Source organism: Quercus robur, chromosome 11 (genome assembly GCF_932294415.1).
Source record: "Quercus robur chromosome 11, dhQueRobu3.1, whole genome shotgun sequence".
NCBI lineage: Eukaryota > Viridiplantae > Streptophyta > Magnoliopsida > Fagales > Fagaceae > Quercus > Quercus robur.
The window spans coordinates 46,501,945-46,521,938 of record NC_065544.1 but is presented as its reverse complement, the minus strand read 5'-3'; the positions used below and the strand labels follow the sequence as shown (position 1 = coordinate 46,521,938).

Sequence of the window (19,994 nt, the reverse complement as noted above, 5' to 3'; positions counted from 1 at the left end):
TGGTGGTGTTTGGAAGGTTCTTATTCCCATGAATCATCTTAGAAACAAACCAGTTGGACAGCTAATTGAGGAAAACATATTTCTTAGACTGTGTTGTGCCTTCCTCTCCCCATGGGTAAGGGAGAATAGTTTGGAATTTTCCGGATTACCCTTTTTCATTTAATACTAATCTCTCTATCAACTTGGATTAATAGAATGTAAATGAACTCCTAGGGAGGCAAATCAAGCAGCCCATGTTTTGGTTGCCTGATCTTTCAAAAATAAGTATTCAGGTTGTTTTATTCTTGGATCTGTTCCTTTTGTCTTTTGTGATATATTAGCTCTTGAACAAGTTAGGATTTTGGTTTCTTAGCTGAGTTTTTGTGTTAATAAAATTGCTGATTATTAAAAAAAAAAAAAAAATGTAAAAGACCTTTTAACTCGGCCCACAAGGTGCGAGCCCATAAAACATCGGTGAGTGCTGGTCCCTCTGGACCAGCTCGAGCCTGCACATATTGAACATGACCAGAAAAAGTAGTGTGCATATAATTAGAATGGAACCCACAATCACAAAGCAAATGATACATGTCCCAGTTGCACGTGAGCCAGGAACGGCACAAAACAGAGGTGACAGCTAAGTGGCTTCTCCACACAGTCACAACTCACACAAGCGATCACTAGCCACTGAAATACTCTAGGACCACATAAATAAAGATACTTGTGCCAGTCAAGCCCAAGAAGAAGGCAATGAGAATATGAATTCTTTACTTGTACTCCTGTAGTACGTTTGAATACAATTTATTTTTGTTGAAATTAAAAATTAAAAACTAAAAACATTATAGTAAAATAATTTTTTAATGTATGAATAGTATCATGGGACCTATGAACAGTGCATGAATAGTAGATTTTGTCTCCTATACAGTAAACTTATGTAATGTTACTGTTCACGCACTGGGAAAAAAAAAGAGCCAAAAAACGCAAACGAGTATCCAAACCCTCACATAGAATACGAGGTTTGCCAAGGAAAAAAGTTAAACCAAAAGAACAGAAGCTGCAAAGGCCGCCTTTGCATATCTTTTTTTTTCCTCTTATTAAATTTTATTCTTATGGTAGTTGATCAGTTAAACCATAACTTATTTTTAGGATTATGTTGCTTTAGGACCCACAGTTATGTTACATCTTTTTCGATGTCTATTTTAAGGTCCTTAATCTGCATCATCTTGGTGGTGTTTGCACAATTTTCGGTGGTTCATACTTTATAAAGTTTAAAGTAATGAAAATGGACTGGTTAAAACTTAAAAAGGGAGGTTGTATATACCATCTGATTTGCTGGTTAACTTTTTTCTGTCTTGGGCAAACTATATCTTAGGGGCGAAATTTTCATATTCATTGGGTTTATGCACCATCTCTCTTACTGACATGTGAGTTGTACTCCATAAACCTAACACAAGAGATACCCCTCTATCTTAGATATATATCACTATTCATACCCTTCTACGTGCTCTCTTTTGCCAAATACTATAGCATAGAAAAGTAAAATCAAGGAAGTTAATCATGTCTATGTCACGTTTCATGGTCATGTATAACTTTGACAAGATTGTAGGGGTCTAAACATGTAATGGGTTGTGAATTTCTAAGTCCAACAATTTTGACATGGGTTTAAAAAACCTTCCAATTTAACCCATGCACAAAGCTAGCAATAATCTCTATTTGTAATCCAAACATGAGAGTGGCACTATCATTGTAGGTATAATACTGGATATTCGACAACCAAATTTCAAATTATTCATATATGCTGAAATGTAGATTAGGTTTTTAGAACTGAGCCAAATGGGCCTGCTTAGCACAAAGCATAACACCAAATGAACTTATATCAATAATTGGATTCCATAACTAATATCCATTTATGCTAGCCTGGCAATTTTGTACGAAGGATCTAAAACTTGTTGAAGTTGTAAAAACAGCAAAAATTGGAACATTGCCCATTACGAAAATGACCTATTCATTTGTAGTGCTCTTTGCTCAACAATGTGGCCTTTGCGAGTGATTTTAAACCCTCAAATGAAGGAATGATTAATGATTTTGGAGGTCAATTTAGTAAATTACAAGGGTTTCTTTTAAGTAACTTACTCTCCCAAGCAGATCGAATTTATGTCCATTGTTTCTCTTATAAGTGAGTTTTGTTTAACCATTTTCTTATAACGTTTTAACTTAGTCATTTATGTAATGTTGTTGAAAGTTTCACTTTTTTTTTTTTTCTGAGTACAATTATATAACATTTCCATGCCAAGCTCATCTTGTAGTTCAATTATTTGACACCTCTTAATATTCCAATAAATATATGGAGAGTTTAAATCTTCTCTTTTCTAACTATTAAATTGAATAAAATAAAATAAAAGAATGAAATTCTCATAAAATCCAAAACTAATATGTTTACTAAAATTTTAAAATATATGAAAATTGTACTTTTAGATAACTTTGTAGATAGTTAATGAATATGTAAATATTATGTAATTCAAGGGTTGATTAGTTTAAATATTGTTGGCATAAAAAAGATGAAAGAAAATACAAACTAATTGATTCCAATCGCCACATTCAATCTTAATGTTGTGCTAAGAGTAAGAATCACACTCACACCCAACAAGCTAGTATATAAGAATGACTTTGAGTGTGAAGTGTGATAGGAGGGGTCCTATTACCACTTTTCTTGGTAAATAATAATGAATATTGACTATTGACTCGGTTGGTAATTATGATTGGAAATATCCATATTTTAAGTAATATACCACCACTGTTCTCCAACTCCAAAATTTTCCTTTATTATTTTAAGATCAAATGGTAATACGTGCAGATTAGTTGTGATCTTAAGCAATCACATCCTTATTATTCATTATAAAAATAAATAAAAAATTAAGCAATCACATCCATGGCAATATTAAATTAACGAGGGGTAGATATGGCAGTTAGTTGGTCAATCTATAGACTCCATCTCTTTAGGTCGCGTGTCCAACAGCGTGGTGTGCTGGTGGGCAAGGCACCCACGGAGGATGCGAAAAGACGGAAATGGCCCCCACGGGGACATCGAAATCTTTACGAAGGTTTTTGGGTCATATGAATCGGGCTATCGTTTATGTCCTACGTGTAAAGCGCGATTCGCAAAGACACCCATCACATGGAAGAGTATCTCCCCGCATCCCCACCGTCCATTTACAAAACAAACATGAATCTCAACGCTGCGCGTGTTTCACACATTAGCTCATTCATGAAGCCATGTGTTACAGATATAAATTTGTTCACAAATCTTTTTAAGTTTATTAAAGTGATAAATTATGATTTGTGCAACATTAATTTTGATAATATATAGTTTTCCATAACCTCCCTTAAAAATACCACAAAATGCTGGGTAATTAAATTATAAGATTTTTGATCCTTAACCTCACAATATCACTTTAATTGTATACCAAATCATAAACAAATATAATTTAGGGGATAGAAATATATTTGTGTTGGACTTCGAAGATGAGTGACTCATAAGAGCGCTACAATAACCAAAGAAATGCAAGACTCAAGAGATCACTGTAATAACCAAAGAAATGTAAGGTCCTAACGAGGCATATGGTTGATGGGGCAAAGAATCGTTTACATCTTTTTTTAAAAATTATTATTATAAATAATTTAATAGTTAAAGGAAGGGGGATTTTAATCATGGACATCTCCGTTAAAAACTCCAAAATGTGTAAGTTGATTTATAAAACTCTTGACAGCATTTGTATCCAATTATATCTTGGGTAGTTTCTCTTTCACATCTATGTACCAATGGGGTTGCACCAGAATTAGCAAAATATACTTTAAATGTAAAATAGGAGAGAGTTTGGATAGATGACACCATTGACTTTTTATATTGGATATGATTCAATGAAATACACCACATTTTAATTGATTAGGGGAATTTTTTGACAAAATAAAAGTTGTTGTTGATCTCCAAAGACCTGTCAGTTCTATTATGCATACTGACGACTTCATGCAAGATGAAGCTGTCGGTCTCTAAGTTGAAAACTTCACAAAAGATAAAGTTGTCAGTCTCTGAGTTGAAGACTTCATGCAAGATGAATCCATCAATCTCTAAGCTGAAGACTTCACGCAAGATGAAGCTGTCAGTCTCTAAGCCAACGACTTCACACAAGATGAAGCTGTCAGTCTCTAAACTGACGACTTCACACAAGATGAAGCCGTTAAGTTGACGACTTCATCTTTTAACCTGTTGGCATCTACGCCTAGACGGGGAGAAAGCTTAAGGCAGGAAAGGATCCCACGAGATATGTGTATTAATGAGTGATAAGGATAAATTTACAATATTAGAATCACTAATGAAAAGAGATGAAGCGAATATGAATAAAAATAATGCTTACTCATATAAGGCATAAGCAGACGGTTTTAGATAAAGGCATCAGGCATAAGCTGATGGTTACATGTAAAACCATTAGCTTCTATTAGTAGGTGTCAACAAACGAAGTGTAGGGAGTTCGCAAAACGCACCTGAGGGCAGACGCCAGTAAGGCTGAAGGATGTAGGGTAAGCTGACGACCCTGATATAGGTTTACTTGCTGTCCATGATTGCATATATAAGGAAATGTCTTACTCTCCATGTTTGGCGCTACTTAAAAGGATTCCTATAAGGAAAGGATTCCGCCAAATACGTCCAAAGAAGACTCCTATAAGAAAAAGACTTCTAGTCCAAAGAAGAGAGGTCAACCCTCTACTACTCTAAAAACCCCAATACCCTCATCAACCAAGGTACACATAATTCACCACTCTCTAGTACTCTAGAGTTGTGAACAAGAGATTTCTCTAACTTGACCGTCGGAGAGTATTTGGCCGGTACCACACTGGTACTCCTCTTAAGGTCTTCAGCTTTTGTGTTGTGCAGGTTTTTGTCAGGAGCATGTCAGGACCGTGTGGCTCACTGCTTATTTTGTCGGCATCATCATTAATCAATTGAAATCTAACACGTTTATTAAACAAATAAAATCACAACATGTCACTTTCAAATAATGAAAAAATTTGTTAAATTTTTTATGTCACTGTTCTTATATTAGCACACAAGCTCCCTTTAATACAGAATTGCTCATAGTAGCATATATATGAACGTCCGGAAAAATATACTACATATTAGCATGGAATGTTACATGCTTTGTGATTTATGTGTTAATAGATTTCATAGACCCGGTAAAATTATCAACAATAATTTGGATAGAAGAAACATGGTTTTGTTGTTGGTTGTTTAATTACAAGAAATGACTATGTTAGTTTGTCATCATGATACGAATGTGAAATGTCACTTGATTTTTATAGGTGACTTAGAGTCCTAGCTAGACATTAATTGATTCTGTCTTCTCATAGCTATACCAACCTCGATAATATATTGCAGATTCTTGTATTTTTGTTTCCTGTTTGTTTGATGTATTCAAATCTATCAATTACCTAATCATATTATAATCAATTCATATGTCAACTTCAAAGTATTTCAAGTTGTATTTTAAAATTTTAAAAACTAGTTCTAAAAACAAAAAACAATAGAGTTGAAACTATTTTTGAAAATATGGTACCTTTTAAACTATTGACGTTAGGTTATGATTTTAAATTTGAGTTGGTTTGCCACAATGGTTAGAAGTCTCAGAACGAGGAGGCCATGAATGCATTGTGAAATCGTGAATATAACACTCGACTTGTCCCAAAATTTGTTATTCTTCTTCTTCTTTTTATTTATTTTTTAAACAAAAAACAAAAAATAAAACAAAAGTGAGATATTTTCTACTAAACTTGCTTATTAGACAACCAAGAACCAGAATTTTCCAACTTTGGCCCTCTCAACCTTATTGAATGTAAGAAGCTATGAAGGCTAAAAACTCAATGAAAGGCTCAAATTCGTTCTTAGGAGCTAGAATTGCTTGGGAAGTTCTCTCTACTAAGGAATTCCTTGCACATTGACTCCAACTTGGTGACATAAATCGCCCAAGGTTTCACCATCAATCTGAATCCCTGGTATATATTCTTTTTGAGTGTCCATTCATCATGATTGTTTGGAGACAAACCAAGTTCTCAATCACCATCTCCTCCCTCCTTAGCAGGATAGCTCCTGACTAGGTCCATTGCATACTAGACCTTTCAAAACTTATTGGATTAAATAGTAAGTTTAGAGGCAAAACCCTTCACCCTTTCTAGTTTATATTGCTTGCAATCAAATTTGGTGGCACTTAAAGAAGCTTATTAACGATAATGAGTCAACAACTCCCGTCAACTTAGCCATTAAGATTAATAAATACTTTGACTCACTAGCAGATTCTTGGGTCTCTATTATCCAAAGCAATCTATCTCTCTAGTCTCCTCCTTTCACAGGCTAATCTCCTAGTTAATTTGGATGCCTTGGTTACTATACTAATGTGGGATATTTCCTAGGCTCTATTTTAGGGACTCTCATGGTAGCATTATATTTGTTACTACTAACATGATTCCCCCATGCTCCCTTGCATATGTTCTATCAATCAAGGTTGTACTTCAGTTGAGTCCAATTTAAAAGGCTATCAACCAAGGTTGTACTTTAGTTGAGTCCAATTCCATGCTCTAATTGGGAATTTTAGTATATTGTTTTGGATATTGAGCTTCCTTCTGTCAAATTTGGGGATTTCAATCTATCAACTCTATCTTTATTTAGGCTCTTGTTGATGCTGATGAACAAGTTCCTCCTTGTTCCTCTTTTGTTGCCTCTACAATTTATTCATGCATACATATGCATATAGCATATATTAAATCCATGAGGTTAGACTTTTCCTTATTAGACTCAAGTTGGCATTAGGTTGAAGCCATAGATTAATCTTAAAATCATGAATTGATGTCATAGTTTAATCTAAAAATCATGACTTTGAATTGCAATTTTAAAAGGTGCCTCATTTCACAAATATTTTAAAACTTTTTAATTTTATTTTTAACAATCTATAAAATTTGCAAATTTTAACCAAATCATTGGCCAACTTCATATTCCTTTTTCTTTTAGTTAGTATTTATTTTTTTGATAATTACCTGTCTAGCTAATCTTCAATGTGTAAATTACGCCATCATCATCACTCTTTACTGGCCTCTTCCATATTTCACTCATTCAAAAGAAAAAACATTGATTTTTAAAGTAAATGGATGTTTTTGCCCAGAAAGAAGGAGGCGGCTAGTTATGAATCACTTGGTGAAATGGTTTTTTGGTCATTTCACATTTGTTGAGACTTGATGCTATGAATTATGAACAATGTACTATGAAGGGCTGTTTGGTAAAAGATTTTTAATAACGTTGTTTAAGTATTGTGGAAATATGTGTGGGTGAAACAATGTTGTGAAAATATGTGATTTTTTAAATAACAAAAACTGTTGTTTAAATAACAGTACCAAACATACTCGAATTTTCTCAACTTTTTTACATCCAAATTTCTAAAATCCTTCTGATTTAATTTAACAAAAAAAGAAAAAGAAATTTTAAACTAAAAACCAAAAAAGCTCTGAAATTTTGGAAGGAAGCAAGAATTGGTGACCCACAGGGAAGTTGATTACCAGTTATTTTGCAACGTGCATTCGTCTCAACGAGTCCAGACAACTCCACTTTTTCCCACATGACGCTCCTCCTTGCAACCACACACGGACACAGTTACACTAATTTTTTATTTAAAAAAAGCCCAACATTCTCATAATTCACCGACTCAATGCACAGCGCGTACAAATCAATTTACCAAGCGATAGAGTAAAACTAATATCCCACTTATTATTACTTCAATTATTCTGTCCTCTATTGCTATTTTCAATTTGTTTGTATCGGCGGCCACTATTATTCCCGCTCAATTTCCCGTTCATTATTTTTCAAAGCTCGCTCTCTCTCTCTTCCACCAAAAAATTTAAACCTTCCAACCCCCACTCTGCCACGTCACTCCCACACAGTAAAAGAAACCAAATTTTCAAATTTCTCACAATAGAAAAACAAAAAAATTAAATACCAAGCTTAAACTTAATCAATACTACTAATTCATAAACCAACTCTCTCTCTCTCTCTCTCTGCAACTCTTTGTCTTAAAGAAGACGAAACTCTCTCTCTCCTCTCTCAGTGTTTCTCACTGAGAAATAGCTAAAAGCACAATGTTCCTCGCTTTTGATTCGAAAACCATGTGAGATATCTGACACATTCTCTTCCTCTCTCGCTCTCTCTATTCTTTTTTTCTACTTCTTCTTCTTCTTCTTTCTTTTTTTTTCTTCTACTAGTGCTAAGTTCGAATCGCTTTGTGTTGACTCGTCCGAGTCACTAACTCAGTGATTCGACTCCGAGACTCGAATGGCCTCGTCCTCCCGCGCAAGGAGCAGCTCGCCGTTCTCGTATCGCAAACCCTCGACACCGTACTCTTCAACTTCGTCGTCTTCTTCCTTCATGAGCAGCCGTATAGTTCCTCGCTCTTGCTCTTCTTCAGCTTCGTCGTATATCAACTCGGGAGGTGGACTCGGAGCTAGTGGCTCCCGATCCATGACTCCGAGTCGGAGTCGTTCAGATTCAATGTACTCCGGTCCACGTGGCTACAACGGTCGCTCGCCGGTTGGTTTTCCTTCCGACGACTTGATCGCCGAGCCGCTTGAGGTGGTTCGGTCCGGGTCAGGGGATAGCATTTCGGTGACGATTCGGTTCAGACCGTTGAGGTATTGGTAGATCTGATTTTATTGAATCAGATCAGATCCATGGAGTTTTCAATTTGAGCGAAACGAACTCGTTTTGTGTTAGGGTTGTGTGATTATCGGTAATGTGATTTGAATTTTGTTCAATTTTGTTTGCAGTGAGAGAGAGTATCAGAGAGGGGATGAGATCTCGTGGTACGCAGATGGAGATAAGATTGTGAGGAACCAGTATAATCCAGCTACGGCTTATGCATTTGGTATTGAATCTTTTGTGTTTTGGCAAATTTGAATTTGAACTTCTCAGCTAAAATTAGTACAATTGAAAATAAAAAATTAAATGTGCTTAATGCTTAATAAATTGAATTTTGGCATTTAATGTAGGAATTTGTTGGATTTTGATTTTGGATTTTGGGGATGGTTAATTGTGGCAGATAGGGTTTTTGGACCACATACGGCTTCACAGGAAGTGTATGATGTAGCGGCAAAGCCAGTAGTCAAGGCCGCAATGGAAGGCGTTAATGGTATGCATTACTTTTTAGACTATCAAAAGCTACTTTACTGTTTTATTTATAAGCAATGTGTCCAAATTTGAATGGTTTTAGTGAATAAAATTAACTTTATCGAATCAATTTGGTTAGTAATTGGATACAGAAAATGGTTTATCTTAAATGTTGCTCTTGGACAATGCAGGAACTGTTTTTGCCTATGGTGTTACAAGTAGTGGGAAGACACACACTATGCATGTAAGCATCATCGTTTAACATAATGAACTGCATTAATTTCTAGCTGTGTACTGTATATGTTGACCAATCTTGTTGAGTAAAATGTGACTGTAACTAATGGGTAATGTTGACAATGTTAATCATATTTCTACGAGGTTTAAATTTATCATTCTTCATTGACTGGGTAACCAGGGGATGGGTTTTTCAGGGTTGAATAATTATTTGTGTTTTTACCCAATAATTTTTTGTTGAAATTGCATTACGGGAGTGAATATATGAAGAAAATGAAAACTGAACTATTGTTTCTGTCGTTGTTTCAATTTTATTGAGTTTGCTGGAAAGAAATGTTACACATTAGAATTATTTTTTTGGCATTGATATTACCATCAAGAAAGTCAATATTAATTCCTCCTGGGCCCTTTGATGGATTATTAGAAGTCTAAGTTAGGGTTTCTATTGGAATTTTACATGCTACTTGGGAGGATGTGAGGTAGGTTTTAGGTCTGAACTGTGCTTAAACTGCATTAATGTAATTGGTTAAATGTCATGCTTAAGATTTCATTGTTGGTGATCTTGTAATAGAGCAGTATGCTCATTGCCATATGAGATGTTGATGATCTTATATTTTCACTCTTCTGGATGTTCAGTATGCTTATTTCAGAATGGCACCAAGCAAGATATGCTAATTTACAACTAAATGTTTTTGACATTTCTTGTATATAATTTGCACAGGGAGATCAAAGTTCTCCTGGCGTTATACCACTGGCTATAAAGGATGTTTTTAGCATGATCCAAGATGTAAGTGTTCTTAACAATCAGTACTATTCTTTGTATTTTTCCTCCTCTTATCCAAGTTTTCTTGTTGCCGTTATTTTTAAAAGGGCACTTCTCCCATACTCTTTGGTTTCTTTAGTATCTTCCTTGAAATAGAGTTTCATTTTAGTGATGTGCATTATATTCTAGACTAGAATTACAGTTTAATTGAAGGATGGTTTTCTAGATGGTATTCTCTTACTAATTTAATTGAATGGTTGCACTCTTCTTCTGTCACTGTGAAATAGCCTTTTTTAAGAATAAGATATTTGTTTGTTGTATCTACTGGTTCTTCAGAAAAAAAGGTTCTGTTTGCCTCATTTTTCTTTTGACATGGTTTACCACTGTAGACACTAACTGTGTCATTTACGATCATTAAAGTACTATTCTCTATTTCTAGTTGACATTTCCTTTACATCATAATTTTTTATTTTTAAATTCTTTGTAACTGACCATTGCATGCGTGATTCACTGCATTCTCTTTTCAGACTCCAGGAAGAGAGTTCTTACTCCGCGTGTCTTATCTTGAAATCTATAATGAGGTCAGTAGCACCAAGATGAGTTTTCCAGTTTGAGACTTGGGATTGCATTTCACAGTTGAAGCTTAAAATTTCCATCAACAGTGATTTGAGTCTGAGTGTGTTTCTCTTACATTTGATTGATGTTATTTTGTTCAACCAGCACTTTTAAAAGTTTTATTGTTATAATACTATTGGAGCATGTTTATTTTATCTTTTTGAATATGGAGTTTTTCACCCGTGAACAATTATCATCATTTGACTGGAAGTAATCTATTAGAAAATGTTTGTTCTTATGTGAAAGTTATTTGATTTGTGATCTACTTGTGCTTCTGATATCAGGTGATAAATGACTTGCTTGATCCAACAGGTCAGAATTTGCGTGTTAGAGAAGATGCACAGGTCTCTCTCTTTTCCTTTCTTAAAAATTTCTTACTTCTTATTCATGACTGTCTGATTTCATATTTTCTGGTCTCATTTGAGTGTTATCTTTTCAGGGTACCTATGTCGAGGGTATAAAAGAAGAAGTGGTTTTGTCTCCTGGACATGCACTTTCCTTCATTGCTGCTGGGGAAGGTACTTATACCTCTTCCTGTTGCTATGTTCATTGATTTTTGCTTTATTTTTTTTCAAAAAATCTTTTGTATTACATCGGTGACCACTTAAGGTATTCATCACTGATCTCTCAAGTGATGTTTGGTAATGGCAGAGCATCGTCATGTTGGATCAAATAATTTCAATCTGTTGAGTAGCCGAAGTCACACCATATTTACACTGGTAAACATTCCATATGTAGATGAATGATATCTGTTGCTTTATCAGTATTGATATCTGTTGCTACTACTGTTATATATCTTTGAATTTGAGCTGTAGTACTTTTTTTATTGGTAAGTTACACTTATGTAGTGGGTTTTGAACCCATGGTCACACCCTCCACCTTATTCTTTTAAAGGAAGGTCTTGATTGAGCTAAAGTTCATTGTCAAAGTTAGTACTTCATGTTATTATTTTGAAATGTTAAGGACTAACTTCACACTCTTGCTTATGTGGGCATGATCACTGCCACATAGACATTCAATTCATATTTTCTGATATATATATATATATATATATATATATTTATTTATTTATTTATATTCCTGAAGGCATCCCGAGTACCTATTTGGAAATTGGAACTGAAAAGTGGGTGCTACTTTGTGAATCTTGAGGTGGCTATAGGTCCTAATATGTAAAAGTTAGCGTTGTCAATGGCTGATTTATGAATGTGATTTTATATGAAATAAAATTTCTATAAGCTGTGTTGTTCATGGAAATTTGGTCATGATTCAATGAATATGGTATTATTTTGAGGAAATACCTAGTGTTGTTTTATGAAAGTACACATTCAAGTACTTTTTAAAAATTATTTATTTCATCATTGGTGCTATACTCTATCTTGAGATTCAATTCTTTCTTGCCTTCTGTCTCTAACTCATCAATGCATTTGCAGATGATTGAAAGTAGTGCCCACGGTGATGAGTACGATGGAGTGATCTTCTCTCAACTCGTATGATCAGAGCATTTATTTATTTTTGTTTTTTCAAGAATATAGAATGTTATTTTTAAGTACATGGTTGACTCATTGGTCTCTCTCTCTCAGAATTTGATTGATCTTGCCGGATCTGAGAGCTCAAAAACTGAAACGACTGGACTACGGAGAAAGGAAGGATCTTACATAAACAAAAGTCTTCTAACTCTTGGAACGGTTGGTGCCCTATTGTTCTGAATGTTATAAAATATCAATTAACCTTATTCTTAGTTTTTCTTTCTGTTGGTCAATTTTCTGCATAAATTGCATTCTTTATCCCTTTGTAAAAGCCATGTCAATTCTTGATGCACATCCCTTTAATCATTCAAGAATAATGTTGCTAATGGGTTTATGTTCTTCAAGCTTTCAAAGTTCAAAATGTTCAATTTTTTTCCCTTATATATATAAAAAAAAAAAAAAAAAAAAAAAAAAAAAAAAAAAAAAAAAATCTTTCTGAAACTGTTAGATATTGTAGGTGTGACTGCAAAATAAGTACTTTGCAATTGACTTTTGTTTGAGAGAAAGATTGCATTTCTTCCATTGTCAATGGTTCTATGCATATGCATCTCAAGTTTAAAGTTCTTGACTTGATTGTATGGTTGCAATGTGAAGGTAATTGGAAAGCTGAGTGAGGGGAAGGCATCTCATGTTCCCTACCGAGATTCTAAGCTTACCCGCCTTTTGCAGTCTTCACTGAGTGGGCATGGACATGTTTCGGTAAGTTTGAGATGCAAAGTTTTTATATTTTACATTTTGCTGGAAACTTATATATCAGTCTTTAAAAATGGTGTTGCACCATTATGAGTGGAATTGCATTACACATATTTCTTTGTTTCTTATTTAGATGATTTTCGGAGTACTAAATAGTCTCACCATGGAACGCACATTGTCAACTACTTTTCCTGAATCAATATCTAGTGATACTAATAGAACCATTTATACAAATATTATCGTATATTTTCCCAGCTTATATGTACAGTTACTCCTGCATCAAGCAACATGGAGGAAACTCATAATACATTGAAGTTTGCAAGCAGGGCAAAGCGAGTGGAAATCTATGCCTCACGTAATAAGGTGTGTTGCAACTAGATTGTGATTTAGAGATTTTTCATGGCAATGTACAGTAATAGGCTATTCAATCTCACTGTTAGCGTTTTTTGAAAAATAATTTTCCAGATTATCGATGAAAAATCTTTGATTAAGAAGTATCAAAAAGAAATTTCAGTCCTCAAACAAGAACTTGATCAGCTAAAGAAGGGGATGATTGTTGGTGTTAATCATGAGGAGATTTTGACCTTAAGGCAAAAGGTTTCTTTTCACCTGTCTCCTGTAGTCTTATGAAGTTATATGATGCAGTGCTAGTTAATATGATTTTGTCACTGTTATTTACTAGTCATCTTCTCTTGTCAATTGGATAGTTGGAAGAAGGTCAAGTGAAAATGCAATCAAGATTAGAGGAAGAGGAGGATGCCAAGGTGGCTCTAATGAGTAGAATACAGAGACTAACCAAACTCATACTTGTCTCTTCAAAGAATACAATTCCTGGATATTTGAGTGACGTTCCCAATCATCAACGAAGTCACTCTGTTGGTGAGGATGACGTGAGTTCCTCCTCTCTCTCTTTCTCTCTCTCTCTCTATATATATATATATATATATATATATATAGTTGTGTAAATGCACACATTTTTGCTTGCGTGTTCATTCTTCTTGTCTTTCCATTTGAAACTTGTCAAATATTTTCTGCTATCCAATGTGAATAATGTTTGTTTCTATGTAAAAAGCAACCGAATATGACCCTATTTTTTTTTTCTTGGAAATTTACCAAGTTTTCTTAAGGTTTGGAACAGGTTTTTCTGTAACAATTCAAGTTTATGTTAATAAGTGCTTGTTTGCTCAAATTAGGGTTCTTTGCTTCTAGAAGGTGAGAATCAGAAGGATTCTGCATCATCTGCCTTAGTTGCTTCAGCAGATGTTCCTTATGATTTTAAACACAGAAGATCTTCCAGCAAGTCCAGCAAGTGGAATGAAGAACTCTCACCATCTGGCAGTACAATAACTGAATCAACTCAAGCTGGTGAACTTATCAGTGGATCGAAACTGCCAACTGTATGTTGTGCACTGTCTTGTTTTTATTTCATTGTTTTGTTATGTATGTAGCACATGAAGCATAGTTTTCAATTGAAAAATTAGTTTTCACTATTTGTCCATTTGTTTTCCCTTCTGGCACTGTTTCACATGTATGAAGGGCCATGGATCCATGCCATATGCTTTTGTCTGGGCAAAATTTGTGTTACTACTTGTTTCATCTTGGCAGGTTTTAGGCTGAAATATGAAAGGCCTGTTTGTTCCTTTAGGTTCCTGTTTAGCTAGCTTAAAATATTCCTTTACGTGCCTTTAGCTTAGAATCACATTTCATTTTTGTTTTGCCTTCTTTTATGTGAACCCTACTGTAGATAGGTTTTCTAGAATAAAAGTTGAGCCCAACAGGAATGGATTTTGTTGTGTAGGCATAACTGATTTCTCCAGAACTCCTGGAGAGTTAATATTCCTGGACATCTTGGATTAAGACTCCACTAAAATCCTTTTCTACTATGATGGTGAGATTATTCTATTGCTGGAGTAAGATAGTAAGGGTTCTACACCTTTCCCATTTCTTTGCCCATTTATTCTCAAATTATTTCTATTCACTCCTGTTGAGGAAACTTTGTTGAAGTTTTCCCCTTTGGTGAAGACCTATAACAAATCTTAACTCTCTCTCATTCACTTACTTTTTAGAATAGGGCAGGTTTTCCTTCAGTAACTTTCGATTATCATTTATCAAACCAGGAAATCTTAGGTCCCTTGTCAATTTTCCATGGATTCTACCTCATGATGAAAAGTAATTTCTTTAAATGATGTTGGTGTGGTAATATAGAATTTCTTGGGTTTATGTGATATTTGCTTGATAGGTATTTTATATTTGCATTGATTTATCTTATTTGAAGTTAATGTATGAATATGGCTGCTTTCTATATTGATTTCTAGGGAGGGATAACAATGTCAGATCAGATGGACCTTCTTGTTGAGCAAGTTAAGATGCTTGCTGGGGAAATTGCATTTAGTACCAGCACCTTGAAGCGCATGGTGGAGCAGTCCGTGAATGAGCCAGATAGCTCAAAAACTCAGGTATACCTTTCTTCTCTTCTGTATCACCAAACAAATGTAAGTAGTCTGTTTGTTGCCTCTCTCCCTTGGCATTCTGGGATAAGAGCTTCTTTATCTGTATGATACAGAAAAATTATTGCACTTAGCGATGACATTATTTTCTCCAATTCGTGCTACCTTGATATTTTAGTTGTCCGGTGATTCTTGGTTTAACTTATATTTGATTTGGCTTGATATATCACCTCTAATATAGTTGTATATAACTGTGTCTGTCTGTGGTTCCCCTGTAGTTCTGTGTCATGCTATTTAAGGCCAGAAAGCTGCCTTATTTGCTTTGCTTTTTATTATTGCCCATTATACAAATTCTTACAGTCGGAAAGTTAATTAATGAAAACAATATGTAAACTATCCAAATTCTTTGTATTTTAGCATCTTTCCCAAAGACCCTGATCAAGCTGTTGTGCTTTCTTTCATACAGATTCAAAACCTGGAACGTGAGATCCAAGAAAAGAGGAGGCAAATGAGGGCCTTAGAGCAGCGTATTATTGAGAGTGGTGAGGCTTCAATTTCTAATTCGTCATTGGTTGAAATGCAGCAGGTAAATCTCAAGTCTATTCATCCTTCTGGTCATTACTTTCCCCTCAAATGCTCTTTTATTGTATGTGGTATCTCAGTTACTTTATCATTGCTAAGAGATAGTTAATTGTATGTAATTCTTTGTGTTGTGACAGACGCTTATGAGATTGATGACCCAGTGTAATGAGAAGGGTTTTGAGCTGGAGGTTAGTATTTATGCCACCATATAGGATGTTTGGGGAGTCAGATAGTGTTGTTTCAATCCCTAAACTGGTTATTACTCAAGTGTTTCAATTTTCCATTCATATGAAACCTTCTGATGGTATGAGTGGAATATCATGAAGCAAGATATTTCTCTCTTATTATTTGATTAAAATAATTTCCGATTGATACTGCAGATCAAATCAGCAGACAATCGAATACTCCAGGAACAGCTGCAGAATAAGGTCAGAATTCCACTTCCTGTTTTCTTTATTCTTTCAAAAAGTCAATTTGTTTTCATTTCGTCCTAATCTATTGCGGCTTTATCTTCCTTTGCTTGGAGATGCTGCTAGCCCCTTAAGTCAATAGATGTGTTGATCATGCTGACTCTTTTTCCTTTTTGTATGAAGTTCTAGCAAAACTTAATTATTTGGTTATTGGCAGTGTTCAGAAAACAAGGAATTGCATGAAAAAGTGAATATCCTTGAGCAGCGTTTGTCCTCAGTTGATAAATCATCAATGTCTTCAGAGCAGTGCATATCTGATGATTATATTGATGAGTTAAAAAGGAAAATTCAGTCTCAGGTGATTACTTTGTATTTCTTGCTTTTGTATCAGAATGGCTTAATGGATTCAAAGGTGCTGGTGGTTGATAGGTTGGCATCTATAAGTGTTCTGTCATAATTGAAGTAAACTCATATGCATCAGTTTGTTTCCTTAGTTTACATATAGTTTCATGTTGTCTTACAGTCCCTGATTTTTTGTCACTATATGACTTGACTGGTACAAGGTAAATTCTTTCTTTCGTTACTAATTTATCAATGATATGATCGCTTAGTGGACTTAGTCACTATATTGAAATTACAGGTAATTAGAGATTTTCTTATGCCAAGTTTTAGTGGATGAATGGTTTTATTTTAACTTACTAGGTGAAAAAAAAAATCTATGTGATTGGTTTCTGCAAAATATACTATACAGCTTTCTGGTATTAAAGCACATTGTTTATGTGTCATTCTACATTTTGACAAGTGCCTGCACTTTTGGAACTCATTGTTGTGTTTGTTTGTTTGGACAGGAGATTGAGAATGAGAAACTTAAGCTGGAACATGTTCAGCTTTCAGAAGAGAATAGTGGGTTACGTGTGCAGAATCAGAAATTGGCTGAAGAAGCTTCTTATGCAAAAGAACTGGCTTCTGCTGCTGCTGTGGAGCTGAAGAATTTGGCTGGTGAAGTGACAAAGCTCTCTTTACAGAATGCAAAACTAGAAAAAGAATTATTGTCTGCTCGAGAGTTGGCTCATTCTAGAAGCACTGCTATGCAAACTGTGAATGGTGTCAACCGCAAGTACAATGATGGAACAAAACTTGGTAGGAAAGGAAGGCTATCCGGCCGCGCTAGTGAGATTTCTGGTTTGGTCTGTGATGACTTTGAGTCATGGAATCTTGATCCAGATGATTTAAAGATGGAATTGCAGGCAAGGAAGCAAAGGGAGGCAGCACTTGAAGCTGCCTTAGCTGAAAAGGAATTTGTTGAAGATGAATATCGGAAAAAGGCTGACGAGGCAAAGAAAAGGGAGGAGGCTCTGGAAAATGATTTAGCAAACATGTGGGTGCTTGTTGCCAAGTTGAAGAAAGAGGGGGGAACCATCCCTGAGTTGAACACTGATGAGAGGCATGGTGATGGAACTGACTATATTAGTGATCCCAAAACCAATGAAATTGAAAGTAATACTGTCCTTCAAGATAGAACAGTTTTGGATATTTCAAAACCAGCTGATGAAATACCTAAGGAAGAACCCCTGGTTGTTCGCCTGAAGGTAAACTGTATTCTACATGTAGCTGCTAACATGATTGTGCCAAACTTCTTAATCTCCTTAAATTTTGAACTTGAAAAGCCTATGTTTGATAGTATAATTAGTTTGTCTAGACCAAGAGTAGGGCAGCGTTTTTTTATTCAACAAAATATTGTGCTGCTTGAAATCCTTCTCTCGTGCAAGCTCATTTCATTCCCATCTTATGTGATGTAGGAAGTGTGAGGACAATTTAATTTTAACTTAATTTGATTTTGGAATTCAATTGTAATTTTTTTTTTCACTATAGGTCTGTTGGATTTTATTTTATGTTTTATTAGTTATTTAGGTTATTATTACTTTATTTAATTTCCTAGAGTCTAGGATATTTTTGTCACTTAATAATAGGTTCCTAAGTCAATTAGAATTGGGGTTTAGTCCTAGCAGTCTATATAAACACACTATTGTTCTCCTATGGAGACAAGTTAGTTTACTTGTTTTATAAAACTTCCATTGAAATTTTGCTAAGTCTAGGTCAATAAGTTTTGCTTTCTGTTCTTGGTTTCAATTCCAAGCAAGTCTAGGTGTGATTCCTAGGTTATTTTTATTTTTGTCTGTTCTTCAATTGTGTTGCATTCATTTTGGTTGGTCCTGTGTCAATATGCTAAGCTGTCTAACATTTCCAAGTTAGCTATGTAAGAGTAGCAATGAAATAGCTTATTACATTTCTAGAAGAGTCTGTCTTAAGTGTAGTCTACATGAGTGATTTTGTTACATTGGGAGATGCTTATGTGCTAGTCTCTTCTTTATGCTATCAGGCGCGAATGCAAGAGATGAAGGAAAAGGAGCTCAAGTACCTAGGAAATGGTGATGTAAATTCCCACATTTGTAAAGTATGTTTTGAATCACCAACTGCAGCAATTCTTCTCCCTTGTCGGCATTTTTGTTGTAAGTGATTCAAACCTCCACAAGTTCCCTCCTTCCTTTCTCCATTGCCCTCTCCCAAAATAACCTCTATTGTACTTTTCTTTGCAGTGTGTAAATCTTGTTCGCTTGCTTGTTCTGAGTGTCCAATCTGTCGCACAGATATTGCAGATAGACTTTTTGCATTTACTTCTTGACACAATGCTTTTTAAACCTCCAAATGAAGGTAAGCAAGTTTGTTCTGTTTATAACCTAAATCCCGATAAGTGGATCAATTGAGCTAAATATGATCATGGAACCTTTTAAATGACATAGATTTGCCTTCCCCATGCCAGACATGATATGAAATTTTCACTTCAGTTTCTTTGATAGCATACAGTTGGGTTTTAACCTATCTTTTATTTGTCTGTATCCCATTTTTATTTGCAGGTTTGTCATCATTTATATGTTTGCTATTTTCCGTGCAATAGCGGGTGCGATTCTTTTATTAGTTTGCCTGTTTGTAACTATCCAAAGGTATATGCATACTTTGTTTCTGTATCCATCCTCTAGTGGCTGTAAAATAACACAATTGAAAAGAAAGACAAAAGAGATAAGAATGGTAAATTTGAAGTTTCAGATGCAGGATTTTGCTTTGTTTTTTTTAGCAAGTAGCAGAATGTTGGTATCTGTCAAAACTCATTGACTTGTATATATAAACAATGTAAGCTTCCACAAGAAGCATATATATTTTTTTCTTTTCTTGTCAACTGCTGAATTAGTTCATATTTGCTTCTCACAATTTATTACCCCAAAAAAAAAAAAAGGCTACATTATGCAAAGCAATGCATTAAATAGACTTTTGTTACATGCCATCACAGTCCTAGAGTTTAGACTGCATCTAATTATACCACGTACTGTACTGCAGTCTTTTAAAGAATGATGTAAATTCTAAGTATCAACTGCCAAAGCCACAAGTATTAGTATTATAGACCAAAAATTGTTGTTCTCACAACGTTGTGTCACCATTGCCGTAGGTTGAAGTTATCCATTTCTATTTAATTTTTAGTTTGATGTGATTTTTTTT

The 19,994-nt window shown here is 34.8% G+C and overlaps 1 protein-coding gene across 1 annotated transcript; it reads left to right on the top strand.

Moving 5' to 3' along the window:
- Positions 1 to 8,031: 8,031 nt before the first annotated feature.
- Positions 8,032 to 19,677, top strand: LOC126707697 (kinesin-like protein KIN-7D, mitochondrial). Its single transcript, XM_050407554.1, has 25 exons — positions 8,032 to 8,697; positions 8,833 to 8,930; positions 9,105 to 9,194; positions 9,364 to 9,416; positions 10,128 to 10,193; positions 10,697 to 10,750; positions 11,069 to 11,128; positions 11,224 to 11,302; positions 11,436 to 11,503; positions 12,215 to 12,271; positions 12,365 to 12,469; positions 12,905 to 13,009; positions 13,259 to 13,366; positions 13,469 to 13,600; positions 13,711 to 13,893; positions 14,197 to 14,400; positions 15,319 to 15,459; positions 15,917 to 16,036; positions 16,170 to 16,220; positions 16,413 to 16,460; positions 16,660 to 16,800; positions 17,291 to 18,031; positions 18,823 to 18,952; positions 19,040 to 19,154; positions 19,358 to 19,677. Exons 1-24 carry the CDS (start codon positions 8,342 to 8,344, stop codon positions 19,123 to 19,125), a joined length of 3,276 nt encoding a protein of 1,091 aa, XP_050263511.1. The 5' UTR covers positions 8,032 to 8,341; the 3' UTR covers positions 19,126 to 19,154; positions 19,358 to 19,677.
- Positions 19,678 to 19,994: the final 317 nt, after the last annotated feature.

Bases quoted from the DNA above. Each gene is read 5' to 3' on its own strand.
- LOC126707697 (XM_050407554.1), top strand. From the start codon at position 8,342: ATGGCCTCGTCCTCCCGCGCAAGGAGCAGCTCGCCGTTCTCGTATCGC. The intron at 11,303-11,435 runs GTACTTATACCT...TGGTAATGGCAG, and splicing joins CTTCATTGCTGCTGGGGAAG to AGCATCGTCATGTTGGATCA. The intron at 15,460-15,916 runs GTATACCTTTCT...TCTTTCATACAG, and splicing joins CAGATAGCTCAAAAACTCAG to ATTCAAAACCTGGAACGTGA.